Source organism: Colletotrichum aenigma (assembly GCF_013390185.1).
Source record: "Colletotrichum aenigma strain Cg56 chromosome Unknown KSG_Cg56_contig05, whole genome shotgun sequence".
NCBI lineage: Eukaryota > Fungi > Ascomycota > Sordariomycetes > Glomerellales > Glomerellaceae > Colletotrichum > Colletotrichum aenigma.
Window position 1 is genome coordinate 846899 of NW_023500911.1, and position 27369 is coordinate 874267.

Genomic DNA, 27369 nt, shown 5'->3' on the forward strand with positions numbered 1-27369 from the left:
GTATTCATCTATCACCAACCCCAACCCCCATTGCTTTTCCCATGCCGTCTAGGTATGACCTACATAGAAAAACGAGATAAACAATAATACCACCTCTTTTCCTTGACCCATTTCGTCTCTCATTTCCATTCCATCGCTTCCACGTCCCCAATACCACCACGTAAAAGCACAATCACCTAACCCCTGCGCGCCTTGGTATCGGCACCCAGGTAGTCAATCGGGTTACGGCACAGCGGGCAGGTGTTCTGGTTACTGCTCTGGAACCACTTGTACAGACACGTGCGGTGGAAGAGGTTCTTGCACGTGCCGCAGCGCTTGTCGGGCATCTTCTTGTCTGTCGAGATGATGCTGTAGCAGATGGCGCACTCGCTCTGGCCCTTGAGGGCGCCGACGATGTTCCGCTTGAAGGCGGAGAGGCCGTCGATTATGCTTCCGTTCTGTGCGACTGGTTAGTACGATGTTGAGAATGGCAAATAAGTGCGCAAAAGGGAGGGTAAAGCTTACAGAGAAGGTAATGACGCCCTGCGTCGTCAGCAGCCAGCTCTGCCACTTCTTCTCGCTGACAGCGACGCGGTTCACGCCGACGACGCTGACGCCCTCGATGGGGTAGCTCGCGGGCACCTTGACGGCGATGCTGGCCATGCTCTCGTCGACCTCGTAGCCCGCGGTGATCTCCTTGCCCGTCTTGCTGACCTTGACGACGAGCTCCTTCTCGTCGTCGGCGGCGGACTCGCCCTCCTGCGACGCGGCCCAGGCGGCGACCTCGTCGAGGGCGTCGGAGACGATGATGGGGGAGAAGTAGCGCGTCATCCACCCCTCTACAGCGATGCGGGTCTGCTTGGAGCGGCAGTCGAGGTACCAGGTCTTGAAGAGGCCGGGGGTGTACTTGAGGGTGAGGTAGTAGAGGTGCACGAGCAGCCAGTGCAGGTTGCGCTCATCGGGCTCGGCGTCGGCGATGGCGAGGTCGTAGGCGGTGATCTCCGCGATGCCGAGGCCCTCACGCTCGAGGTTGAGCGGGTGCGCGGCGGAGTGGCCGAGCACGTCGAAGGTGAAGTTGAGCAGCGGGGCGATGTAGTTCTCCGTCTTGAGGTGCTCGGTGTAGTCGTTGCGGACCTTGAGGGAGGCGGTGCTGAAGGCGTCAAAGATGAGGTGCCACGAGAGCAGGTAGGAGCGGATGGCGAGGGGGAATTGGGCGAGGAGCTCGTCAGGGTAGCGGTCGAGGGTTGGGGCGTCGAGCAGGAGGGAGAGGAGCTCGTCAGGGAGGCGGGCGTCGGTCTTGTCGAGGAGAACGTTGACGGAGAGCTCTTCCTGTCGGGCTGGGAGCGCGCGGTGCAAGAGGTTGAAGGCGGCGGTTTGGATCGAGCGAGAGTCTGCGGCGATGAGGCCGTACAGGTCGGAGAGGTCGGAGATGTGCTTGAGGGGGATCTTGTCGACTTGTCTGCAGATAATGGCGTCCACGATCTCGAGAGGCTGGGTGCTCTTTGCGCGATCCAGTTTGAGGAGTTCAATCAGAGAGAGGGACTTTGTCTCTGCGAACTCTTTCAGCGCATCTTCGAGATCGTCATTGGGGTCCGAGAGGGTCTCAAGGGCTGACACGAGCTTGAGGGATGTGTGGATATACGGTAGCGAAGCATCAAGACGGTCATCAGAGGCCTTGGCCCAGAGAGCCGTAGAGAACTCAATCGTCTTTTCCCAGTGAGGGCCATAAACCTCCTTTATGCTTGGAAGAAGTCGTTGTAGGGCGCGGCAAATCTCTGCGGAGAGGGCCGGTGTGAGGTTGAGGGTATCCTCAAGCCAAGATGTGATCTGGCGGACGGCAAAGACAATGCGGTTGTTAGCCACGGGAACTTCGCCCACCTCGTAGACCTGCAGACAAGCGTTCAGCAGGACAAGGATCATGAGTGCCTTTTCGGCCTTCTCCGGCTCGATGCTTGCGCCGGCAACGTCACTAACGAGGCGGTTGCATAGGTTGTTAATTGCTTTGGAAGACTCAAGACTTTCGCCAAGACCGGTGAGCACCGCCGTGGCTGAGAGAATCGTAGGGGGCGTGGCTCTCAATGTGGCAAGCTGGGCAATCTTCTCGTCGCCTGCAGCGGGGAAGCCATGCTTCTCGGTGAGGGTTTGAAGGAGTTCGCTCAGGGCTCTGGCGCTGTACAGACCAAGCGCAGTGAGCTCCTTTGTCTCTTGCGTCATAATGGCGATGAGACCGTTGATGAGTTTTGTAGAGCCAGACTCAGAGCCATCTCTCCATCCCTTGGCGTCGTCAGCGATGGCGTTGATAGTTACCCTGGTGGACGACACAAAAGCCTCAGCAGCGTTGAGAGCATCGCCAGTCTCCAGGTTGAGGAACAACTTGTTCTCGTCCATCAGCGTAATTTGGTCGGAAACTATCTGGACCGCAACGCAGAGAAGGTAAAGGATTTCTACCTGGAAGCTCTCGGGTAGGGTAGAAACGGAAATGTCAGATGACAGCAGCTTGGAGGTGTACGCCGCCATTCTCGCAGGAACGGAGTAACCGTCGCGATCTCGCCGTACTCTGACGCGCTGCGCTGACTCTGCAGGCGGAACCAGGAAATGAGCTCCGCCCAGACTGCTCGTGATGGATAGAGACGGGTTGAGAGATCCCTGTAGGAAGTTGGACAGCTGCTGCATCCAGACATTCGTGCTGGGGAATAGATCCTCAATTGCTGAACCGGTTTTGGATGCTTCCAATGCCTGCTGTACCAAGGTGTCGATTCCAAGGGACTGCGGTCCTGCATCCTCCAGGTTCCGCTGGATGATGGTGACCAAGGGCGACGTGCCGTCCACGGGGTGTTCCAAAAGAGCTCTCAAAGAAACAGCGCGGGACGAAACGGCTCTGTCGTTGAGCTCAGCCAGCCCCAGTAGCTCAGCAACGACCGCTGTATGAGTTGACTCGTCTTGTGAAAGAAGACCCGGCTTGTTGTTGGCAATGATCTCCAAGGCCCTGAGCGCTTGGGCCGAGTGCTGTTTGTCCTGAGAAAGGTAGGAGATACTGCTGTCAACCAGCTTCTTCGCAGTTGATTCCGTGACGGCGTCGTTTCCCAGGCCCGCTTCGAATAGCGACCAAAATTCTGACTCGCCCCGGATGGTGCCGGTGCACTTCGTTTCGATGAAGCTTTGTAGCTGCTCGTGGGATTTGGACAGGTCGGATGCGTGCCGATTCGCGATTAGGCGCTCGATTCCTTTCGCGGCCAGCTTTTCGTCAGACAAGCCAAGCAGGGACTCGATCCACGTCTTCCAGATGGATGCATAGGCTGTCTCCTGGTCCTGCAGAGAACCCAAGATAGACACACAGCTCAAGAGATCCGGTGCGGATCGAGAAGTCATCAGAACATCCATCCGCTCCCGACCTTGGCTCGAGAGAAACTGCTCCAAGGCTTGAGCAGCTTCGGCATCTTCCCAAACCCGCGGGGCACTCTTGCCGACATTGTACAAAACCCCAGCTGCACCAAACGGCTTCAAGTTTCGGGTCGCAAGAAGGTTTAGTGAGCAGGTAATGATAGCTTTGGAGGGGCCAATGAGCAGCTTTGCAGGACCTGTTGTGGAGGCTTTGGTTTTGGTTTGGACCTGGCCAACTAGATTGAACCACCGGTCGCCCTCGGCAGCAATCGACTCTTGCGACTTTTCATACCCTGATGATACTTCAGGGAGTGAGTTGGATATCCTAGTGCAGAACTCGGATGACAAATGTTCCATCATGTCGGCAGTTGCTTTAACCAGGTCCGCAGACGAGTCGTCGGCGGCAACCTGGTAGACTTCGCTGAGAACGCCCAACCGTCCGGCACCGCCAATCTCCCAAGCCGCATTTTCAGGGGTTGGGAAGAGGAAGTGCCCCAACAGGGGAAAGAGGTTTTCCTGCACAAGCTTGGCATGGCCTTCTGAGGGAATCGTCTTTAAGAAATGCTTGGCAACGTGAACGTAACACGTCCATGCTGTGGGTGCGTTGAATCGCGGCTCTTCCCTGTTGGTGATGCCAGTTCGCAATGACTTCAAGGCTGCTGCAGATGCCTCAGCAGTAAAGTGCTCGGCTGGGATGACACCGATGAGTTGTTCGAGGTATTCCCAGTATTTCGCGGAGCTTCCCTGAGATCCCTTCTCTAAGAAGCCATTCAACCTAGTCATCGGAGTCTTCTTATCACTTGAGCTAGACCAGATCTCAGGGAACCTGCTCGTCAACTTGGTAAGAACCCTGACAAATTCTATAGCAGATCCAATCTGGCTGCTCTTCAGGCCCTCTGCAATAAAGATCTTCTTCAGCCGGGAGATCTGCGAAGACGTCGAGTCGGACCTCTTGTCCAAGCAGATCCACAGCAGCTGGCAGGACGTTTTCCTGACAGAGTTGTCCGCCATAAGCGCGCTCTTCCAGACCTTCTCCTCGGCGAAAAAGGTATCGTATGCCTCCTGTTCTTTTTCAACGTCGACCGGCTCCAACTTTTGCAGGAGACCAAGAACCAAGGAAAGACTGGCCCCCACCACCCTCAGGTACTTAGCCTCGGCATCGTCTGGAGTCGTTGACCTCTCATCGCTCAATGTGTCCTTTGTTTCCTGGATGGCCTCGGTAGCGTAGGTCAAAATCTGGGACTGGCACTTCTTCCAGAACGAAACGACCTTCTCCGGGCTATTCAGGAATGACGATAAGCCAGCATCCGCTGCCCTGGATACCACACGATCCTTGTCATAGAGACCTGCGAGCCAGGTACCAACAACTTTGGGGATATGCTTCTCCATGCGCTTGCGAGCCGACTTCATCAACTCGAACTGCAGAGTATGGGAGAGCTCGCGGACGCGACGGGCGTTGTCTATGGAGATACGAGGATATATTTGTACCTGTTACATACATTACCACATGTTCGTCAAAGTAACTCTCCCGGGGAAAACGCACCCATGCTTCCAAGACTGCCTCTTCTGTTCCACCATCCTTTTCATATGGGTGAGCCTGCACGTATGCCACGAGTTCCTCCAATGCCTTTGCTTTTGTCGTAGCATCTTTCTTCAGGGCGTTCTTGAAGGAAACGACGACGTTCGCATCGGAAAGGGAGGAAAGGTCGGGCGGCTCGGTAAGGTAAGACAGTCCGTTGTCGTTCGAGGAGGAGAAGCCGCCGAAGCCGCCCCGCGCCGGGGCACCAAAGCCCTTTGCGCCGCCCGAGCGGCCTGCTTTTCCAAAGGCACGCGACATGATCTGGTGGTTAGTGTAGTTTGCGCCTTGTGCGAAGGTGATGTCGTTGACGCTGCGAGCGCGAGAGACCTAGCGCGGCGAAGCGCGGGAGCTCAAAATGACGTTGGCGGGGTAGAGTGCAGAAGTGCGGCACCGAAGAATCCAGAAGGGTGCTTAGGAATTGGAAACGTGAAAGACGGACGGAGGCGCTCCAAGTCAACAGACTTTCAAGGGCCTATTATTTCAAGGAAATGAGAGCAAAACGACGGTAGGCTGAGAAGAGCTGGATTGGCCTCGTCGCATCGCAGGCTTCAATCGACATGGAATACCAAAGAGAGTGCAGTGCCCTGTTGACTCAGGCCGAATAAGTTTTGGCCGAACCACATCCAGAGCCGGCGAATGAAAATAGCCAAGCTGCCCCGCCAAAGCTTCTTCGCAGTGTTCCTGTGGACGGAGATGATGCGGTCATAGGTGAGCCCCTCGCACGTGACTTTGGCTGATTGTGGCCTCATTACATCCGTGCACAGTGATGTCCGTGCCCCCCGTCCTTCCATCCCTTGCTTTATCTCGATGCTTCTATTGGCCTTTTCTTATCACTTCTCCAATTCGTGTTACTCCACTCCCAGCTTGAACAACAGACGGCGCTTCACCAAACCCAGCAGCGACGTCAATGGAACAAGAGCACCTTGCTGGGCATTGGGATTGTGTATTCAATATAGGCGTTGCATATCTATGAACAAATAGCCTAGTTGTCTGAAAGTTTGCTTACCTGCTTGAATCCAATAGTAAGGCAGGCTTTAGAGACAGAAGACGGCGGACGACCGCGGAAAACAGCGACGAGAAGAAGACAGAGAGGCGCCAAGGACAAGGACGATCACGAAAACAGGAGTGAGCCGAAGTCGAGATAGGTACTTCGGATAGGAGCATCGACTGTTATGTAGCTTTCATACCTTACAGTCAACGTTCGAAGAGGCCCCCCGTTGACCTGGGCGTCGCCGTTCGGGATCGTTCGGCGGTTTCGAAAGGCTACCCCGCAAACTGCACGCTGAAGGCCGCCTCCACGTCCACTGCGCCGAGCCCACTGCGGGAAAGGCGCTAAGGCACTGGGAGCGGAGACTGTGGGCCAGTGACCCCGGGCAGCTAACACTGAAGTGTACTCCCCTGCAGTACCTCGCCAACCCAAGACGGCTCTGCCCATAACGGTAGGCCGTCTCCTCGATCCGTCGCTACCTAGGTAGCTACCTCCCAACCTTCTCGTCCTCATGCAGGTGGCGGTTTTCCACTTCCCTTTTCCTCCCGTCATTCCAAAAGCATCGTCCATGCAGGCACTTGGCTCTGCAATTTCACCCCTGTGTAAGTGTCTCCTGTTTATTCGACTATTCACGTACGAATAATCTCTGGACGTCACCAGCGACGGCGGCCAGAGACGGCGGAGACAGTGGCCAGAGACGACGCCTAGAGACGACACCCAGCGACGACAACCAGAGCCCAGCTACGTCGTGTACCCTGTGCTAACTACAGCCAGTGCAGGTAGCATGGTAGAAGCGTCAACATGCTCTCCAACGTCCCTCGCTCGTCTCGTGCGGGTGGCCTCCAAGTGAGAGCCCTCGCCAACAACCATGCGAAGGCAAGCCATTACGGCCAGACTCGCGGCTTTCGCTTCCGCGCGTGGTCCACTTACCTAGACCCCGAGTTCCAACGACAGCTGCGACAGCACCAGCGCAACGTCACCTACAAGTATATGGAGTCAATCAACCGAAAGATATCATGGGACCCAAGCTCGCGTGGCGAGGATTCAAGAATTCTCATGAAGAAGATGATGGCGCAGTGCTGGGTTAGACACGGTCACACCAATCCGAAGGGAAGCCGCGGGCCGAGCGATAAAGCAAGCGGCGAAGAAGGAGTTCGCCCTGGTCAAAACATCGAAGACGTCGAGCGTGGTGCTATCAACGCCTTGTTCTCTTCCAAGCGAACGGGACCCTACGAATATGATCTGTGGCAGTCACCCCTGCAGAACATTCGCAACTACCTCGGTAGCCAGACTCGCGGCAAGTCGACGACCTCGGCCAGCCGGGGTGCGGAGTTCGAAATTGATCCTATCACGAATCGAAGGGTTTCACCAGATTCGGCCGTTGAAAGTAGTTCCGCCGCGGCCAACGAGCCGTTCTACGAGGACGGCCCACCTCCGCCGGAAGAGCTTAAGCAGTACGGTCAGGTCCCGCTCGATGGTACCCCGTGGGCCGACAGTGGAGATGCGGGGGCCCCGCAGTATTCGGACCTGGACAAGTACAAGCCCGTGATGGACGAGAAGCTCGATGCGGGACAGCAGAAACCAGCAGAGTCCGAATACGACGACCTGCATAAGTACACACCAGTAGGGCTGAAGGACTTTATCAAGGACGACCAAGCCGGACAGCCAAAATATGAGGACCTTCACAAGTATTCCAACCCATCCCTCTCTGACGGGCCCCCTGAGGAGCTCTCTCAGCCTGCCTACGAAGATCTCGATAAGTACCGCCCTGTGATGCACAACGAGGATGCAGAAGTCCCCGAAGCGTACGAGAGGTATTCGGATCTGAATAAGTACGGGCCAGTGATGCACAACGAGGACCAGGACGCCAAGGAGACGTCCTACGACGACCTGCACAAGTATGGCCCTAGTGGTTACAACGAGGCCGAGGGCGGCGCCCGCCCCCTAAGTGCCGAGGAGAGGTCAAAAGACTACGACGATCTACACAAATATGGCCCGATGGCATACAACGAGTCCGAGGGCGGTGCCCGCCCTTTGAGTGCCGAGGAGAGGTCAAAGGAATACGACGATCTTCATAAATACGGCCCTGTGGCGTATAATGAGCCTTTCGGCCGAGCCCCCATTCACCCAGAAGAAGCCTCCAAGGCGTATACGGACCTAGGAAAGTACGAGCCTGTGGGCTGGAACGAACCGCACGGTAAGCCGCCAGTGCATCCGGAAGAGGCCTCCAAGCAGTACACCGATCTGGGTACCTACGGCCCGGTTTCCTTCACCCGAGGCGGGAAGGCACCGGAAGGCGTTACTGCCACAGTTGCCCCAGAAGACTTGGCTCGTCACAGGCCTGTTCAATACGACGAGCCCGAGGGTCAACGTCCCAAGCCAGAGTGGGATCAGACTGCGTTCGACGAGGCGAAGAAGTACGAGTCATATCGGCACAACGAGCCAGATGGACAGCCGATCGAGGTCATCGATCCTGTATCTCAAGGCCTAAGCGATTTTGACGCGGAAATTGCAGCAAAGGCGTCAAGGACGACGGCGGCGGCGACAGCGGCAGCAACAGCAACAGCAACAGCAACAGCAACAGCAGCAGCAACAGCAGCAGGGGCGACTACAGGAACGGCAGGGGCGAGCAAGCGCATCCTGACCACCTCCGCGACAGACCAAGAAAGAGCTGACGATTTGGACCTGCTGCGCGCAAGCGATATTCGAGCCAAGATCCCGACCTCTTCTGGCCAGTCTCGTAGGGGTTACAGCACTACTAACCGGCAAATGCTCGAGGCTGACCTACCGCGGTACGAAGTGAATTGGGATATTTCAAGCAAGGCAGCTCGCGTGAGTCTGCGCAAGGCTAAAAGCAGGGTGTGGGAGAACATCCAACCCAAGGAAGACTTGACCGGCAACTATGTCAGGGATTTTCCAGAGGATTTCTCCAGATCATGGACCAATATTGTGGCGGAAAGCCCAAAGGCAGAGGACAGCAAGTATCAGAGCCCCCAGGGTGATGACGTCGAAGCTGCTTCCTTCGATGAGAGCTTTCCGAAATTGGAGCCGGCGATGAACAGGGCCTCTGCTTTCAAGTCGCAACGTGTAGCAGGAAAGCAGGGTCTTCCTGATATATACTCCACAGAGCCCCAGGGCCTTGAGCTGAGCTATTCTGAGGAGTGTGGTGGCAAGCAAACCTGGCCTTCCTATGTGCGATCGTACGGCACAGCGTCAGACGCCGCCGCAGATGCTGCAGCTCCGGAGAGTGTGTCGACGTTGGCCAAGGAGGAACTTCGTGAGCCTGTTGTTTACAAGATTCTCGCCTACGACCCGACGATGCAAACCATCAACACAGCAGAGACTACTTCGGTGGTACCTGACAGCGCGACGCCACTGACACCGGCCGAGGTTCTCCTCCGCTTGTCCAACCCGACAAAGTTCTTCCCCTACTTCAGCCCGCTCCAGAAGGAAGGCTACGAAATCGTCTCCGGAAGCGGAGACGTCCTGGTTTTCCGCAAGGTCCGCGAGGCAGAGGTGACCCCTTTCACTCCTACGATCGAAAAGCCGACGACCTACCAGGCTCCAAAGGTGAACCCCATCGACATGATGGGGAGCGACCCCGTGGTACCAAGCGCTTACTCCTCGAGTCCAACAGGCTATCTGAATTATGATTATCCGGGAGCGGAGGCGGAGGACAAACCCCCACCACCCTTTAGCGCAGTGAGAAGACGCAACACGATTTCGTGTGACCGTCAGGATTTTGAGGCTCCTCGAAGGCCGAAGAAGCGCAGGGCCAGGAAGATTCTTCTTGGCGCTGCGTGGGTTGGCGGGATCTCATACGCTATTGGTGTGGTTGGGGAGTATTTCAAGACAGGAGGCGAGGACGGTCGTGGGCCCAAGGGGCTGTAGGCCTGATTCAGATTTCATCAAGAGAATGGTGGACTATATACTTTTGCGATGAGGGATTCATCACCAGTACTGTTACTCTTTACATGTACCAATAGTACTCTCCACGATGCGATTGGTTTTCAATCAATTCCACTCATCGGGTTTTGTTTTCGTTAGGACTGGGACGGGACGGATGACTAGGGTTATGGGATTCAATGGCACACACAATAAAGCTTCAGACCAATTCAATGATGCGTGTTTGGTAGAGTACAAGTACAAGCAGTGTCGTGATCATGCAATTTTGAACGCCTTATTCCCCTTTCCCAATGTTTCCAGCTTGATGCTCTGGGTAGTCAGACGATCTGTGTCGTAACACCCTTCCCAGCGTCCGTCCCTCATTTCTTCTGCACCAAATCATGCTATGGCAACACAATCATGCCCTCTCGGTGAAGCCAGGCCCAGTCTTGACATCCTCAATGTGACTCATCTGCAACTCGCGTTTCTGGTCCTCCTTGTTCCAGCTCTGGCGGCGCTCGAAGGAGGGCTTCCAGCTGTTGGTGCGCTCGATGACGCGGGCGGCCTCGGCGGCTGGGCTGGAGGGGTCGTGGGCGTCGGCGTGGGGGACGTCCTTTTGCGGGGCGACGTTGGCCATGGAGGGTTGGGAGGACATGTTGATGTGTGTTCTTGTTTGGTGGATGGGAGAAGGAGTGGTGGATGTGTGTTAGGTTTGGAGTCTGACGGTGGTGAGTTGTTGTTTGGATTAGAGGACTGATGCTGATATTTGTCTTGAGGTTTGTAGGATGTAGAGGCGGATGAATTGTTGTTGATGTTTTGGTTTAGAGGTATGGAATGTAAGTTGAAATTAAAGACAAGTGCTGCGGAGAGGGAATCGTTCATCGAGGCGGGAGCTTCCCCTTTCTATATCAAGACGACCCCGGGTAACAGCTTCCCTCAGACGTTCCCCCAAATTCCAGGGTCCAATTTCCTTCAAGCTCCAATCTAACCTTCAACTTGCCTACTCACCCCCTCCTTCGTCTTCATGCAGCTCAAACCGTCCCCCGTTTCCGTCCCGGGGCTACCTTACTTAGCAGGCAAGGCGAAGCAAGCTGAGAGTTTCTCATGCACGAGCGATGGGGGACCGGCCAGTGAGCAACTGACATCAGACGACGATCACACCAGTGGACAGAGCTTTTGTCGCCACTGGCGGATGGGGGTTGTTTCTGTTCAACCACACCACCACCACCACATCCAACGAAGCACATGCTTTTCTTTGTCTAGCTCGTCTTGATGCTGTGAGGTGAGGTAAGGGCATGGGACCATCTACGTAGCTAGCTACCTAGCAAAGCTGTGTGATAGCCCATAATACGGTGTTGCACCTTTTGATCGCCGCCTTCGTCGTTTTTGTTAGGTAGTTCCTTCTGGGCAAGGTGAGTTGCAACGAGAAGGGGGACCACCACCGCCGTCATTGCGGGGTAAAGAGGTCGAGACCCGGTCGCCGGCCTACCTAGCTTTATCGGACGTTATCGGCGTGGGACAGGGGTGTGGTGGGACCCACAGGAGCTCCTTTCAGTGTCGCTGCCGGTGCAACCACATTCCATCCTTCTCGTGATGGCGGATGCGTGATGACATCTGTGGTTACTGTTCGGATCGCGATCTGGGATTGAAGGAATTCCTCTCCATTTCTGCATCGTTGCTGGATCATCGCGAGCCAGCAAGCTTCAAGCCAGCAGGACCCGACGCAATGAAATAGGTCTACAACGGCCGGTCCCTCGGTGGCCAGCTACGGAGCCACCCAACCGCCGACCATACTCGAGACCCAAACAGTAGAACGAAACAAATCCCTGAAGGAACAAGCATTGTATTTACCAGACCTGATTCAAGCGTAGTCATCGAGTTTTACATTTCCACCATCACCTCGTCAATCCGTTTTTACCAATCGTTCGCCCTACCCCTTCCCCTTCCCGTCTCCGTCCCTCGCCAGAATCCGTCCCATCCCAAGTTTTCTTTTTCCTGTATTCCTTCCAACGCAGAAAGATCATCGCCCGCCGACAAGAAAAACGGAGAATTTCAGCCTAATAATGCAGCTTTGCTCGCTCCAAATCGTTGAAACTGGACCGGCGTAATGCATGTATCTCATCTAAGCGGGTGTTGTGTGTATGGGGAATCGTTGGGAATAAGAATAAGGGGGGGGAAACCCGAGGTATAGTAGTAGTAGTGTGAGTCGTACAGAGTTCAAGAAAAAAAGGGAACAAAAAAAAACAAGATAATAAAAACAGTGTAATCCATAAAACGCCTTGCGCTATGCAGCCAGAACACAAGTTTTTTGCCAAACGGGTAGGTTTAGAGCCAAGGTATGGACAGTTGAAGGGGTAGCCTGAGTGCTGATCATGCGGAGAGTGTGCATGGCATCAGCTCAGCTTGAGCAAGGTTGCTGGGTGCAAGCCAAAAAGATTGTTGACATGGGATGAAAGCCAAAGCAGGAATCATTCAAGGGGTTCGCGGGCGCTTCCAGTAATATTGCTAACAAGCCCATCGTGTTAGTTGAGGCATCTTTCGACTTCATTTCAGCTGGTCGTACCTTGTGCTGCTTTCTGCAGGCTCTCAGACTGGGCTTTCGGAGGCCGTCCGTGACGGCGAAGCGACGCTGCTCGTCGTCGTCGGCCTCGGGAACGTAGTAGTACTCGCTCTCGAGGGGCTTGCCGGCGGCATCCTTGCCCTGGCGGCGGATGATGCCGATGCACGCCGTGTTCTCCAGTAGGCTTCGCAATTGTTCCTTGAGCAGGCCCTTCTTCTGCTCGGAGGGGAGATTGTTCATGATGGTCGACAGAGGGTTGGACGACAGGCGGGAGAAGGCGAGCTGGTTGACGACGTGGTTGCGCACGGCAGGGTTCTCGTAGGGAGGCTCCTTGACTTCCTCCTCTTCCTCCTTGATGACCGGCGACTTTGGCGGCGCAGAGATGGGGCTGGAGGGGTTGGAGTCATCGCGGATAGGAGGCAGCTGTGAGTGTTTGGCAGACGGGTACTTGGGTGTAGTGGCCAAGACAGAGGCCAGGCGGTTGGAAATGTCAGCTCCAAAGGGACCGAAGGAGTGGACGATGGGGTCGTTTTCCTCATCCGGATCGTTCTCGTCTTCGGGCTCGCTGAGCTCGGACGAGAAAGAGTTGGTCACTTCGGTAGCGAAGCTCTGGCCGACATTGACACCCGAGTCAGTAAGCTTGGGGAGCTCCGGCTCGTCCGCGCTGGAGTCCTCGTAGATGTGGACCTCTCCATCATCAGTGGGAAGAAGAGCTTGCAGGCGCTGGGAGCTGGTCATGTGCGCCGGCGTCGGAGAGTCCGGAGACTCGATGCGCGATGTACGGCGCAGGGGACTTGACTGGAGCAGGTTGGCGGTGGCGGCGGCGGCACGGGCATTGGGCCGGGGCGGGGAGTCGTCCCACTGGGACTCGGGGCTTCCCAGCCGGTCACGTTGGTCCCGCTTCGGCCATTGGATCATAACACGCGCATCCTGGACGTCAAGCATAATTTCGGTACCCTCCGTCTCGGACGTGAACGAGTCGCCCTTGAGCAGCTCCCACGTGCGGCCCTGGCAGTGCAGCTTCAGTCCGTTCCAGCCATTGCACAGAATCTCAATCTTATTCGGCTCCAGTGCCGAGGGAGCAGGCACGAATCGCGCCTTGACGTGCACGCGGGACACGAGACGGTTGGCGGAGAGTTGGTAATGGGATGAGTTGCTAGAACGGCCCATGAGCAGGGTCTCGCCGTTGTCGTTCAATTCAATGGAGGCGACGGCACCGAGGGGCGTGCGTTCGGAGGCGGAGGAGAGGGCTCGCGAGAGAGCGCCGGGGCGCTGGTGAACGCGGGGTGGGGAAGACGAAAGGATGCCGGTGCTAGAAGTCGGAATTGGCGTGGGATACTTGAGGTAGGCGCTGTTTCCTCCGACGGAACCGGGACGAGCTTGACGCTTGGAAGGTCGAGGAAAGCCCGGGGAGGAAGACAGAGGTTCGAATGCCGGCAGAAGGCTCGGAGCAGGACGCTTGGTGCCGGCCATGGGGAGGGTAGGCTCCGGGTTCTTGGATTGAGGCGACGAATCCATCATTGTTGCGGCGACGACGGCATGCCCTGCCAAAAGAGTGACTGCCCCAAGTGATGCGTGGTCGTGCTTCTTGTTCCTGTGCCTCTTTTCTCTCTTCAGTGTATTTCTTCCGCGTGGTGAGCAGTCGCGTCTTGGTGGGCGCGATTTCGGTCCCCGATATCAGGCGTGGATTTTGGCGTAGAGTGGAATCGCGTGTAAGTGGTTTCGTGGTGGGGGACAGGGCCGACGGGCAGGTAGGTAGGTTGTGAAGAGTGGAAGTGATAATGGATATACAGGACGAAGGTGAAAAGACGAGAGAGGAGTTTTCCACACACAATAATTCCCTGATGCAAAAACTGTCAAAGTGGTTGCAGGTCTGGTGGAAGGCGGCCCAGAGTGTGAGTGACCAGGAGCGTGGTGGTGGGTGTCTGGACGGGGACGGGACCTTTTTGATGGCCCCCTTCCGTTAGCATGGCAGGAGCGAAGCGTGTTCTTGCGCGTTGGCGTTGATCGCGTCCCCCGCGTCCAGACGTTGTGCTGTGCAAGGAATTGTGCTTGCCGGTGGAGCACGCACACCACTGTATCGTCCCCGACCGCTGTACCGGGCACTCGCTGCTTTCCAGTAGTCCACTGATTGTGACAAGTCAACGGCTACCTTACAGCGCACTTAGCGCACCGGCGGAGCCTCGCAAGCGCTAAAGATGACGCTTGGGGTGTCTTCAGGCCACGACCCTGGCCGACGCGGGCCGCTATCTGAGCTTTAATGGGTGTTTCAATCTTTAATTGTCCCGTTGACGGCAGTCTGCATCTTCAACTCGGGTGCAAGCTGCCTGTTTGCTTGCTTCACTTGCATCTTCAATCTTGAATATTCTGAGTATTCTGGAATCTACTCCATAGACCGCCTTTGCAAACCAGCCATCTTGTCTGCAAAATATCGCAGCCTCTGACCTCACAATGGACACAATCGCCCCTCATCCACGTCGAGTCTGCCCGTTCCAGCCTCCTCCCGAAGCCGAAGCGCGTCTCCACCAAAGAGAGAAAAAAAAACTACGACTCACGTCCACTTCCGGTGCGCGTCTCTGGCCAAGCACCGGGCAGTGGTCAGCAGCACCTCATCCATCCATTCATTTAATCCTCTTACGGGGGCAGCCCAACGGCGCAGAACGCTGAAGAACGTACCTTTGGCACTTTAGCGCCGACAGACACCCACGGCCCAGCCCACACGTCAACCGTCCCTTCAACCCTGGCAATCCAAAGCCTGGCCGGACGAGTAAGTATTACTGCGTAAAGCGTGTCGACACTGGCAGGGAGTGAGACTGCGAGAGACACAGGCTTGCAAATTACATACTATGTAGTCCGTACATTAGCACTGCATAGCTCTGTATTAGACCACCATGCATTCCCACCTGCCCTCTTCCCTGATATTTTACCATCCCTGTGGCTCCCTCGCTTCCAGCATTTGCGCCGATGCTCCTCCTGTTGGTCACATGGGATCGTGGGAACCACGCCAACTCATTGGTTCTCTTTGGCAGCTTCACCTGCCTCCATTTCCCTTTTCTGCTACGAGCATGTGCTGCCTATCCGTCTTTGTGAGACTTGGCCCGCTCAGAGACTGGGTTGCGCATACACGAGCCTCAAAGTGCCCTCATTCATGGCTCGTATACATAAGATACGCTGAAAGTGAAGGGGTTGAAACGAGGCATCGCGGACGTGTTGGCTCGCGTAAAAGTGGTCTCAACCCAGGTACCCTGTCTGTCCAAGTCATGATATACATACCATACCCGTCGCCCGCTCTGCTACCACAATGATCCCTTTTCCCCTTATCTCGTAGCCAGCTGTCGTATGCTCTAGCAATATGTACTTATTTGTTTTAGCTCTGTGCGCGATGAGGGCTGACAGCTGGCTTCGGGAAATGAGCGTCAGGAGGCAGACAGCCGAGCCGTGCTGAGCCCGCCTCCCGAACCGTCAATCATCGCCGCGTCTCGGCGTCCACCCCGCATCGCTAACGCAAGTCGCGCTCCTGCTCACACGACCCGCTGAGGCTTTGACAGGTTTGAAATGATCCCGGCGTTCCCAATTGGACTGAGGAAGCAACCCCCGTTGGCCGCGCGTGTGCAAAGTTCTTGCGTGCCATTACTGTGTCGTAGTCCCACTGCTCTCGTACGCATGCTTCCAGGCAGGCTTTCCAAGGGCCCGTTTTCAGAGTGAGACAGCACCCGTGTATCAAGACCCATTGGCTCTGGACGCCCTTCCGTGGACCACGGTAACGTTTAATCGGCAACCGGAGGGGCTTTTGCACGAATTACCAACGCTCTGGGTTATCCGTAGAGGGGCCCCGACTGAATGCGATGCTTGGCCGCTCAGCCCTAAAGTTGAATGGCTATATGCACTCAAGATTCAAGACGCGATGTCAAAAGCCAATAGACGCGTAAAGCTGTGGTCAGCTTGCAGATGCACAACGCGGCGCAAAATTCCTCTTCCACAACTACGAATGTGTCCGTGAGGCGTCTTGAAAACTTTTCGATCTCTCTACCTTTGCAACGAAACAAGACATTAGTTGGCCGTCGCATGGAATGGTCGGGTTTCCCCCATTGAGATGTTCACCGGCCCTTCACCTCGGTAACTCGGTGAACGACAACTTTATCGGATCCACTCACTGATAAGCTCAAACTTATCGATAACTGGATCTGGTCCGTGCATATCGGCTCCGGCAGTCCGCATTCGCCGACAATTCATGATCCCTGTCAAAAAAATTTGGACGACCGCGAAAAAACTCCCCGCCAACTCTGCAGTGTAGGCGACGTTCTGCATCCCCATCCTCTCCAGCTAGAACAAACAGACGTTCCACCACAACATCTGTAGTCATGGCCCCCTCGAAGACCTCCAAGGCCGTCGCCGTCGCATCGAAAGATGTCGCGCCCGCAATTGACCCCGAGCAGGTGAGAATTTACATCCCAATTCGCCACTGACAAAGCCCGTTCCGTTCTCTAATCGCAGAAAAAAACAACACAGACCCTGAAGGCATCCAAGGCGCTGCTCGCCCACATCAAGAAGGCCGCGGCCTCCAAGACCGAGGAGTCCGGCAAGAAGAACCTCCTCGCCGACCCCGAAGACGACCTCGCCAGCTCCCCCGTCTGGCTGACCCTCACCACGAAGCGCCACATCGCCGACACCAACCGCCTCAAGCCCGGCAAGATCGTCCTCCCGCACCCGCTCAACACGGACGAGGAGTCCACGATATGCCTCATCACCGCCGACCCCCAGCGCGCCTACAAGAACATCATCGCCTCCGACGACTTCCCCGAGGCGCTGCGCAAGCGCATCACCCGCGTCGTCGACGTCGGCAAGCTCAAGGCCAAGTGGAAGCAGTACGAGGCCCTGCGCAAGCTCTACGCCGAGCACGACATCTTCCTCGCCGACGACCGCATCATCAACCGCCTGCCCAAGGCCCTCGGCAAGACCTTCTACAAGAGCACCACCAAGCGCCCCATCCCCGTCGTGCTCTCCCCCAAGCCCACCCGCATCGACGGCAAGCGCCAGAAGCCCGCCGAGAAGACCCAGGGCTCCGTCCGCGCCGGCACGCCGCAGGACATCGCCGCCGAGATCGAGAAGGCCATCGGCTGCGCGCTCGTCAGCCTGACGCCCTCGACCAACACGGCCATCCGCGTGGGCTACGCCGGCTTCACCGCCGCGCAGATCGCCGAGAACGTCGAGGCCGTCGTCAAGGCGCTCGTCGAGAAGTGGGTGCCGCAGAAGTGGGCCAACGTCAAGAGCATCTACGTCAAGGGCCAGGAGACGGCCGCGCTGCCCATCTGGCTGACGGACGAGCTCTGGCTCGAGGAGAAGGACATCGTCGCCGATGGCAGCGAGGAGGCCAAGGCCATCGCGGAGAAGGCCAACATTGGCAAGAAGCGCAAGTCGATCGAGGCCGCCCCCGAGGGAGAGGAGGAGGAGGAGAAGGAGACCAAGCCGACGACCAAGAAGGCCAAGAAGGCCGCCGCGCCCAAGGCCCTGCCCGAGGGCGACGACGCGAAGCTCGACAAGAAGATTGCTGTGGCGCAGAAGGAGAAGTTGAGGAAGCAGAAGGCCAAGGCCAAGGCTGCTCTGGACAACTAAGAACGTGCCATTTACATAAAAACGAAAAAGAGTCCACAAAAGGAGAGGGATTCCTGCGGGATATACCATGCATGGTTCGAGGCGTACGGCGTTGGTTCAGACAAAAATAACCAGAGAGAACTTGTGTGTCGAGGGATTTATCAATCAGACCTAGTGTACAATTTGCCCCTTTTAACCAATACTCGCGCGCCATTAAACTATCCCCATTTTTCGTACTGTGTTACCAATTACAACTCCTCAGAGACGAAGCTAGCCTTCTCGGAGCTGAAGCGCTTCTTGAAGGGTCCGAAGAACTCGGAAATGGTCTTGTTCAGGTTCTTCTGCGTCAGCTGCATGTGATCACCGGGCACCTGGCGGAAGCGGAGGGCTCCCTTGCGGTCAAGCTCCCTTAGGCCGATCCAGTCCTCCTTGTAAATCTGGCGGGCGCGCAGCGGCAGGCTCTCCGTGCCGTTGACCTCCTCGAACCAGGCCGTCTCCTTGGGGATGACGGTGGTGTCCTCCTCGAACATGACCATGACGAAGTTGGACAGGCCGGCGAGGTTCTTCTTGTACTGGACGTTCTTGAGCTCGCGCTCGTTGTTGATGTCGGCGAGGAAGTTGGACGACTCGAGGTACTTCTCGTACTGGTCGGGAGCCGGGTCACGGTAGTACTGGGCGGGGACGAGGCGGTTCTGCACAAAGCTCGACCAGGTGTTGAAGCGCAAGAGGGCCATAGCGCCCTTGCACAGGAAGTCCGAGTCGCCGCAGGCCTTGAACTCGACGATGCCGTTGTGCTGGCTGCCGTAGGTCACGAGACTGCGGACGGGGGGCTTGTTGCAGCGCTCGACGTAGCCGCGGAGGAACTGGCCGCCCTGGCTGAAGCCGATGGCGTCGACGGCCGGCGCGGTGGAGAGGATCGGGTGCGCGGCGAGCTCCTCGCAGACCTGCTCCAGCTGGGTGGTGACGTTGCCGAAGAAGGTGGCGGACCGGTCGCTACTGGCGTCGGTGCCGACCTTGATGTTGTAGACGAAGGTGCCCGGGTTGATTGCCTCCGCGAGCTCGCCGACCTGCTTAATACCGTCGCCATCGTAGGAGTCGCCGAGACCGTGCCAGATGATAAGAGGGATGGGGTGGTCAGGGTCGTCGTTGTTGTCGTCCGAGAGCGGCCTCTGGACGGCGGCGGAGTATGCGACAGCGGCAAGGGAGCCGGCCGTGAGAAGCCTGGCGATGGAAAGGGACTTCATTTTGACGGCTCTGCTAAATGGGAATGTTTGTGATCAGTGCTAGGTTAAGAATCCAACAGTCTAGTGTTGGTTGAAGCAATGGTGTTCCAGGTGCCTTTGCCAAAGGGAAGGTTGAACTGTGGCGAGGGAAGCTGACGACACGGCCAAGCAGCAGGTTGCCTGTGACATTGGGCAAGCTCCCTCTAGGTACTCCTCAGTTATCGCCCGGCCTAATCACTGGAGCTTCCCATTGGCCACGGACAGCGCCAAAGGTCTTGGAGATGATCCGAAAGGCCCGTCGCTCTTGGTCCTGCGGAATCTGGCCCGTGCACTGCCCAAGTCACGGGATTTTCTCGCTTAAAAGCGTTAGCGTCTCAGAGCTCCTACCCCAGTACTTCTGGAGCTTTCTTTAGCTCTGCTATCCTTTTCTCTCCTCGACCTCCAGTCAGACATCCGTCAAAGTCTTGGTTCGAATCCTCCGGCCGTGGCGGGATCTTCAAGCGCTGGCCTACTGCGAAGCTAGCCCAGCTCCCGGACGGATGTTGACGACGACGCTGACAATGACGGCGACGACTCGAGGGGACTCCATATTCGACAAGCCCATGCTCCGGCGGGTAGATCCCACGTTGCAGAGGTTCCCTGCCGTCTGAAACGCTTCTCAGGGCACCTCCAAGATGGTCCCCTGTTTCAAACGGCGCTGACGACTGCTGGCACAGCTGGCACACGCCGAGGGTTGCATGACGAGGGAATGCGAGGCGGGCTGTGATGCGCACTCGTGGCTGGACAACTCTCTGACACTGATCGGCCGATCTTTGTGGGAAGGGCTTGGCTCGGACTGCGGACAGCGCATGTTCGGTCGGTTGTCACGGCGTCTTTTTCTGGCTGTGGCAGTGGCAGCGGTTCGCCCATAATAAGTATGGACGAGGCGCCGCTGCCATGGACGACATGAAACACCACCTCAGTTCGCCATCGAAGTTTTCCATCTCTCTGCAAAGTTGTTAGAAGAGTCTGGTCTTCTTGTTTCCATCGTTCCTGCATTTGTTTGTTCTCTGCAGTCGTTTCCTCCCATCTCTCGCACGTTTTTCCTGCAGCCTTCCGACGACAGTCAAAATGCAGTTCTCCAAGGTTCTCTACGTCCTCTTCCCCGTGGCCGTCCTTGCGGCGCCGCTGCAGACTTTCAACATCCCGACCATGGACCCGAACACCGTCGCCCCCGAGGTCCCGGCCATCGGAAAACGCGTCCCTCAGGCGGAGGACACTTGCACCGATGAGTAGAAGGTTTTGGAAATGGGTGCCAGGCAGCGGAAAGCGAGCAGTATCGGAGAGTGATGTTGCCATATGATGGTCTCGAAGATGTTGCTCGTGTTGCCTGGTGCTACGGAAGTGATTGTCAACACTCAAAAGGTACGTTTGGTTCTTATTTATCTTACCCTGCCCTCCCTGCCTCATCATGATGACTTGCATCCACTCAACAATGTTTCAAGACGGGATTGAGTACTCACCATGAAACTACGCGACACTCTGAGATGTTCTCTCAACACTTCATTGTCTTTGGACTCTTGTCTTAAGCACAATGCTAACTCTACTTACAGATATCTGGTTGACATGACGACATGCCTCGGCCTATGAGAGCTACTGCCTGGACAGAGGGCCCACGTCCCCATCGAGTGAGGCTTCAAAGTCCCCGCGTGAAGCCCTCGCCGAGCATCGTCTCATGAGGCAGCGAGGCACCTCTCCCTCTTTGTGGTCTTTAGCGAACGGTTGGATAAGGAAAGAGCAATGGCTGGAATGAAATCTTTGTACCTACTTTCGGAGCCCTCGTTGTTCCCAGGAAAAAAATAGACTCAGACACAAACATCTTCACCTCGATCTTGTTGTTGTTCTTTGCCCTCATCACACACAACGACTTTCGACTGGTCTATTCTGGACTTGGTCTACTGTGTTCGAATCGTTGCAGTGTTCTCTTGCCTTCGCTTGCTCGACATTTCTGGTTCGAATCGACGCGCAGCTCGATCGCGAACGCCTCAGCTGTTTCGCCGACTTGCGATTGCGCCCAGCTCGCCACGCATCAAGACGACTTGTCAAGATTGCTTCCTCGTCGAGGTGTAGCCAAGGTAAGCTGATCCGAAATGAGCGGGCGCCATTGGATTTTTCTCCTGCCTGTGTTTTACTCCTGATACTCGGTGTCGATGCTGCTGGCGAGAGGTTCTTCGGAGCTTCGCAGACCCCTCGTTTTGGACGCTCGCGATGGCTTCACTTTTTGAGCGGCGCGCAGCCAAGAACTCCCCTCCATTCCCGATCACTGTCCTGTGTTACCAGCGGCGTCCTTCGTTTTCTCTGCTTCGTTATGTGGGCGATTCATGTGACGCGTTCCCCATGTTTTTGCTTTTACTTTTATTCTCTATGATTTTTTTTTTTGTTTTTGAGGTCACTGTCCTGCATGGCATCTACCATCACCGATTTTTCATAGATCGTGACTATCGGCTTTGGCTTCCATTTCCGTCGTTCTTGTATTCATGCTAATACCGACCTACAGATGCCCAGAGGCCTTCTATCTGCCTGGTGCCAGAGATTCAACAACTATGAAGCACCCCTCGACCTCCTCGGTCCTCACAATGCCACCGAGACCCTAGACGCCTGGACCGCATCTGGTGTGGTCAGGGTCTTGGTGGGTGAGGGCCGAACGGTGTTCCCGCCCCGTCTCCGTCTCCGGATTGTGGAGCATGACGACTGGCGCCTGTGGTCCGTGCAGACAAAACGGTTCAACTGGCACGTCGCTGACGCTGGCCCGTCGCCGCCGTTCATTACCCAGACCCTTGCCGCCGAGATTTACACGGGCGCGTTGCAGCACATCCATTACCGAGTCACGGACGCCACTCGGCAGCAAATCTCCCTCCTTCCCACCAACGAGATCCTCGACCTTCCGTTGGACGGTGACGCTGTCTTTCACTGCGACTACTCTTTCCTTGGAGATCCCTACGACGTCGCGCCCGTGCGCAGCTTTGCCGAGCTCGAAGAGAGTGAGGACGAGGAGGACGACGAGCCTGAGGCCGACGCCGACGACTTCGAGAACGAGAGCTCTGACACGAAGAAGGACGACAGCTCCAGCACCAAGCAGGACGAGAGCCAGGCCCAGTTCAGCGAGGGAAAGGGCGGCTACGATAGCGACTACGATATTGGCGACGCTGACGAGAGCGACCTCGACGAGAGCGGCAGTGTCTACGGAGGCGAGGGTAGCAGCATTGACGTTGACGAGGACGTCGACCAGGACGAGGTTTGCGAGGAGAGCGCTGTCGATCACGAGAGCTGCCACGGCGAACACAACGACGCAGAGCCTTGCACCGACTCCTCCGAGGATCTCATCGATTTCTCGAGCAGCAGCAATAGCTCCGACGACGACCCGTTCTACCTCGAGCGCCGCTACGCGACCGTCCTGATGGCTCCTTCCGGCCCCAAGGCCCAACAGCAAGCTGCGGCTTCGAACAATGCCTCCACAAACAGCTCAACCCCGGCACCTGCCGCGGAGCCGCAGGTTCCCAAGGGACCTCACCCTGGCCACATCCAGGTGTCGTGCCAATACACGAGCGAGCAGCGCTTGCGCCGCATGCTGAGAGACAACAAGAGCGATCCGGCTAGGGAGGATAGCTACCGTCTCCAAGGAGTGCAGCTGATCGATAACGTCCGCAACGTGCTCCATGTGTACGTCGTCATACTGCTTCTTTTTGCCCGGTTCAAGGCTAACGTTTCACAGCCCAGTCAAGACGTTCGATACTGCATGCGTATACTACCACTGGTTCCGCCTCTCCTTCCGTGACGCCGAATACAATTATCAGGATGCTGCCATGGCCTCGCTCTTCCTCGCCTGCAAGGTTGAGGATACCATCAAGAAGTCAAAGGAGATTCTGTGCGCTGCGTACAACATTAAGAATCCGGATCATCCTACGACTCAAGATGACAAGGTACGCCGTTGGCTTACTACATCAGCGTAAGAGCTTGACTAACACATGGCAGATGTTCGAGCAGCCTTCCAAGATCGTCATCGGCTTGGAGCGCCTGATTCTCGAGACCGTCGGATTCGACTTCCGTTGCCGTTACCCTCAGGCCTCTCTCCAGAAGGTCACCAAGCAGATTATGGGCGCCGACGCCAAGGAAGTCTTTGCTATTGCTATGGAGATGAGCATCGACCTCTACAAGACCTTTGCTCCTATCAAGCAGCCTTCCTTCGCGATGGCTCTCGCCCTGCTCGAGCTCACCGCTCGCCTTCTTGGCACCGGCGTCGACAAAATCGAGAAGGTCGACCTCTCCGTCTACCATACCACCCGCCAGAACATCGTCGAGACCATGCTCGATCTCCTGGATCTCTACACCCAGCACCTCAAGTCCACCAAACTCGGCAACCGCTTCGACCTGAACAAGTTCATCGAGGTCAAGATCGTCATTAACAGTGAGGTCGACAACGATGACAAGCTCGTTCGGTACGCGCACTGGTGCAACAACTGCGACGGCGGCGAGGACGAGAACCTCTCGAATGGCGTGTCCGTCCTCAAGAACATAAGCTTCTTTGGTAGCAACTCCGCTAAGCGCAATGGTCGCAATCAGGACGGCACCATGCGCTTCGTCTTCGATCCCGAACAGGCCCGCTGCGAGCGCCGCGAGGTCGAGCCCTACTTCAAGGACGAGTACGAGGACTACGAGGTCGAGGTCGAGGTGCCCATGGAGCCTGAGGGCAAGAACCACAATCACCGCGACATGAAGCGTGATGGTGGCTGGGGTGGTGGTCGTCGCAATCATCACCACGATCGTCGCAAGGGTCGCGGATACTACTGAGCCTGATTGTTTGCATTCTCTCTGGTGGTTCTACATTGAGCATGATTGGCTTCCGATATTGGCTCAGCCCACAAACTAGCTACAGCATTTGGTACCATTGTACCAGGAGGAAAAGGACGTGGGAAGGGATTTTTGTCTGAGTTACAAGGCGTTTACGGAAGATACCCCGTGGGAAAGATTCGGGAAGATATTGCGTTATTCGGCGGTCGGTTCGGCCGCTTGTACATCTGTTGGACTACAATCATCCACAACGCTTGTGTAAGTAAAAATTCTAAGTAGAAAAACTCATTCTCTCAACGTCATGCTGCAATGCTATGCAAGTGTGCCCGATTTCAACGCCTCATCTCAGGCTTTCCTTCCAATCTTTCCGAAACTCTGACGTGGTTGAGTTGCGAAGATGTCGCCTCATTGTCGTTCAGCCTAACCCCTGAATTGAGGCGCCGGAGCTGGCGGCAGATCGCAAGGCGTCCCGTCCCGCATGCGCTCCAAGTGTCCACTGAGGCGCCGGTGCAGCAGGTGTTTTCGGGGGTTTAACATGTCGTTGGTGATAAATTTGACGACTGCGCCTGCGGAGGCGCCTATCGATGTGCCATTGAGGAGGCGCTGCCTGCATTGCTGCGGGTTAGTAAACCAGTTGAGAGGGGTCTGCGGCGCTCCGTCGGGTGGCCTCAACTCCTGGCCAACTGGCTTCTGACCTGTCTGTGTCACCCCAAGTTTCAACACGAATTTTTTTTGTTCGATTTCTGAACGAGTCGGCCCATGATGGCTTGGTGGCTAGGCAGCCTCAGTAGGCAGATTCGTCCTCGTCCCAGAATCTAGCAGTCATTTGTCCACGTAGCGTTGCGTACGTGGATTGAACCTATACCGGCGTGGCCTCAGCAAAACATCTAGGAGCCTGATTCATTCAGACCATGGTCTGTCACTCGGTAGCTGGTACAGCGACCCATCATTGCCTCAGGCGTCTGATTTGGACGGTCATCTTATGTGAATCCTCTCGAGTATATCCAAGTTTATATATTAAAGGATGGACCGACGTCTGCCGCTCTCAGACTATCACAGCTCACCATCAATCTTCACTCCTTTCAGCTATTCAAGATCGAATCTTGACGGCTACACAGGTAGAAGACTTCAACGCCACAGATTGTTGCCTGCGGTGTGAGAATTTCCTCTTGGATCCGGTATTGCATCAAGATTCCCGCCAACTTTTGCAACCACCTCTTAACAGTCCTCGAACGGATGAAGCGAGCCATCGACTTTCTGTTCTACACGATTGAAGTCATGGCCTCGTCATCTTTGCGAACGAAAGCACAATCTTGCTTCCCAAACCTCTAGCAGCTTGATGGGGAAATATGTTGATGAAGTTTCGTAGCCCACCTAGTAGGCGCACACAGTAGGATGGACGCGGTAGGAGCACCTCGGCCATTGCTTCGTTCAGTGAGGGTATCTCAGTGTACATAATCTGAATGGAAAATATAAAAATCGAGCTTCCCCCCCATCTGAAAAGTGCGCGATGCCTCATTTGTTCTTCGTCAACTACCAGGTCTATCTCTTTGACACCCTAGCGGGAAGACCTGTGGCTGATCCCGACCACGTGAAGCCAGTGCTACCCATGGCTTACCCTTCCTATATCCAGTATATTTCTATCGCAATCCCACGTTTGGCCTCTAGACTTTGAGTTTAAACGGCGACTTCACCTAACATCGTGATCCTTCTCTGACCCCTGTTCTTCTCTTGTTAGCTCACTCCACCGGAACCGGTGTCAGGCCCCAGAACTTTCTTGGCTGCCTTCCCAGCTTCCCAACACCAACTATACAACACAGTCGCCTTTCTCCCATGACGCTTCCCATCATTCTGGCTTTGATGCCCTCCCATCCCAGCCATGGCCCATGGACTCTTCAGATAATGCCGACCTTGGATCATCACTGCTCCCAAACTGTATCAACACGTCTCATATGAACGAGGCCAGTCACCCTGCGTGGGGGGGTCACTTCTTCGGATGCTGCCATGGCTATTGCGTGCCCCAAGAAGACAATTGTCTCACAAGCTCCCTCCTTAATAATTCCACGCACAACGGCGAGTACTATATTAATGGCATCAATTCAACTCCCGGAATTCCTCCTCTCGACATCAGTCACAATGGCATCGACTTATATCGCATTCCCAACTACAGACAAAGAGACTCTAGCGTTTATGATCCGAGAGACATCATATTTAACAGTAGTATCGATGGCTCTTTGGCGTCTCAGCTTCCTCCTATCTCACAAGTCAACCACGCTGGCAGCGCATCAGGAGAGTACATGCCAAGAGACTCCCAGACTACGAGCTCTCTTCAACGTGAAGGTGATCAGGCCTTCAATTCTCAGCTTTGGGAGACACAAATTCCCATTGACCCCGCGCTTCGGTATGGCGAAGAGAATCTCACGACATCATCGCACTCCATCCCATCCCCCTTCACCATCGACATCCAAACAGCAACTTCGGCGTCTCGTTCGAACGACTCACTCCATTCGTTTGACACGTTTGAAGCTGGCCATCTCAATGCTGTAAATCAGAACGGCATCGCAGATAGTTCAATTGAGGATGACAGCGACTCAAGCATTGAGTCCGCACGACAACAGACGATAAACCGGGCTGCGTTATCGGTCCTGGGAGATCATACCTGCCCTGTATGCAAAGCCTTCACCGGAGGAGTGAAGCGTCTTAGGCACGGCCCCCCGACTACCAAGTCAGAGATTATCAAGCGCTAATAGCTTTTAGGGAGCACCTGAGATGTCATGAGCGAGACCACGCTTGCACCTCGATCGACTGCGACCTGCGTTTCAGCTCCCTGAGAGATCGCGATCGACACTACAAATCTGTTCATCAAAAGGTTGTTCTGAAATGCCCGCTCTGTTCGACGGTCATCAAGGGCGGCCGAGGAGATAATTTGCAAAGGCACATGAGATCCTTTCACTCAACTCATGCGCTAGTTGCCCAAGATCTTAGACAATGGCATTGCTTGGGAGCTATTGCAGCTTGATTCGCTAGAGAGCGCCGGGTCATTTTTCACGTCGATATTGATTAGGATTAATGCATGGTTTTCTGGAAAGGTCGATCCGTTCATGATGGCCCGCTCGTTTACGAAAGATACCCCTTGAGAAAATCAGGAATCCATTTGATTCGGTGGCCACCCTGGCCGGCGACTTGTCCATTTGCTGCTGGACTGCATTTATTCAACGCTTGTGTAGTTTGAACTGTAAGTAGGAAAACGAATTCATTCAATATGGCGTTTCTTCTGCGCAGAGGGTAACGTTCGATTTGCGGGCCACTCCGGTATCCGATGAATCAAAGTGTGTATCATTTGGGCCGATGATGG

General features: G+C 55.6%; 7 protein-coding genes across 7 annotated transcripts; 3 read left to right on the forward strand and 4 right to left on the reverse strand.

The window, feature by feature from the left end:
• Window positions 1-176: 176 nt before the first annotated feature.
• On the reverse strand, window positions 177-5197 carry rkr1 (E3 ubiquitin-protein ligase listerin; the record flags this gene model as incomplete). Its single annotated transcript, XM_037323132.1, has 3 exons — window positions 177-437; window positions 505-4848; window positions 4904-5197. The coding sequence occupies 3 exons, from the start codon at window positions 5195-5197 to the stop codon at window positions 177-179; spliced, it is 4899 nt and encodes a 1632-aa protein (XP_037177430.1).
• A 1531-nt stretch (window positions 5198-6728) lies between these two features.
• Window positions 6729-9818, forward strand: CGCA056_v007885 (uncharacterized protein; the record flags this gene model as incomplete). Its single annotated transcript, XM_037323133.1, has 1 exon — window positions 6729-9818. The coding sequence occupies one exon, from the start codon at window positions 6729-6731 to the stop codon at window positions 9816-9818; it is 3090 nt and encodes a 1029-aa protein (XP_037177431.1).
• A 412-nt stretch (window positions 9819-10230) lies between these two features.
• CGCA056_v007886 (uncharacterized protein) lies at window positions 10231-10467 on the reverse strand (the record flags this gene model as incomplete). The annotated part of the gene is made up of 1 exon (XM_037323134.1): window positions 10231-10467. The coding sequence occupies one exon, from the start codon at window positions 10465-10467 to the stop codon at window positions 10231-10233; it is 237 nt and encodes a 78-aa protein (XP_037177428.1).
• A 1817-nt stretch (window positions 10468-12284) lies between these two features.
• PLM2 lies at window positions 12285-13893 on the reverse strand (the record flags this gene model as incomplete). The annotated part of the gene is made up of 2 exons (XM_037323135.1): window positions 12285-12317; window positions 12376-13893. 2 exons carry the CDS (start codon window positions 13891-13893, stop codon window positions 12285-12287), a joined length of 1551 nt encoding a protein of 516 aa, XP_037177429.1.
• A 2840-nt stretch (window positions 13894-16733) lies between these two features.
• CGCA056_v007888 (putative ribosome biogenesis protein) lies at window positions 16734-17985 on the forward strand (the record flags this gene model as incomplete). The annotated part of the gene is made up of 2 exons (XM_037323136.1): window positions 16734-16808; window positions 16882-17985. 2 exons carry the CDS (start codon window positions 16734-16736, stop codon window positions 17983-17985), a joined length of 1179 nt encoding a protein of 392 aa, XP_037177426.1.
• Window positions 17986-18212: 227 nt separating this feature from the next.
• PPT1 (Palmitoyl-protein thioesterase 1) lies at window positions 18213-19208 on the reverse strand (the record flags this gene model as incomplete). Its single annotated transcript, XM_037323137.1, has 1 exon — window positions 18213-19208. One exon carries the CDS (start codon window positions 19206-19208, stop codon window positions 18213-18215), a length of 996 nt encoding a protein of 331 aa, XP_037177427.1.
• Window positions 19209-20297: 1089 nt separating this feature from the next.
• On the forward strand, window positions 20298-24014 carry lsc1 (CTD kinase subunit beta; the record flags this gene model as incomplete). The annotated part of the gene is made up of 4 exons (XM_037323138.1): window positions 20298-20458; window positions 21732-22886; window positions 22939-23146; window positions 23199-24014. 4 exons carry the CDS (start codon window positions 20298-20300, stop codon window positions 24012-24014), a joined length of 2340 nt encoding a protein of 779 aa, XP_037178055.1.
• Between the last annotated feature and the right edge of the window lie 3355 nt (window positions 24015-27369).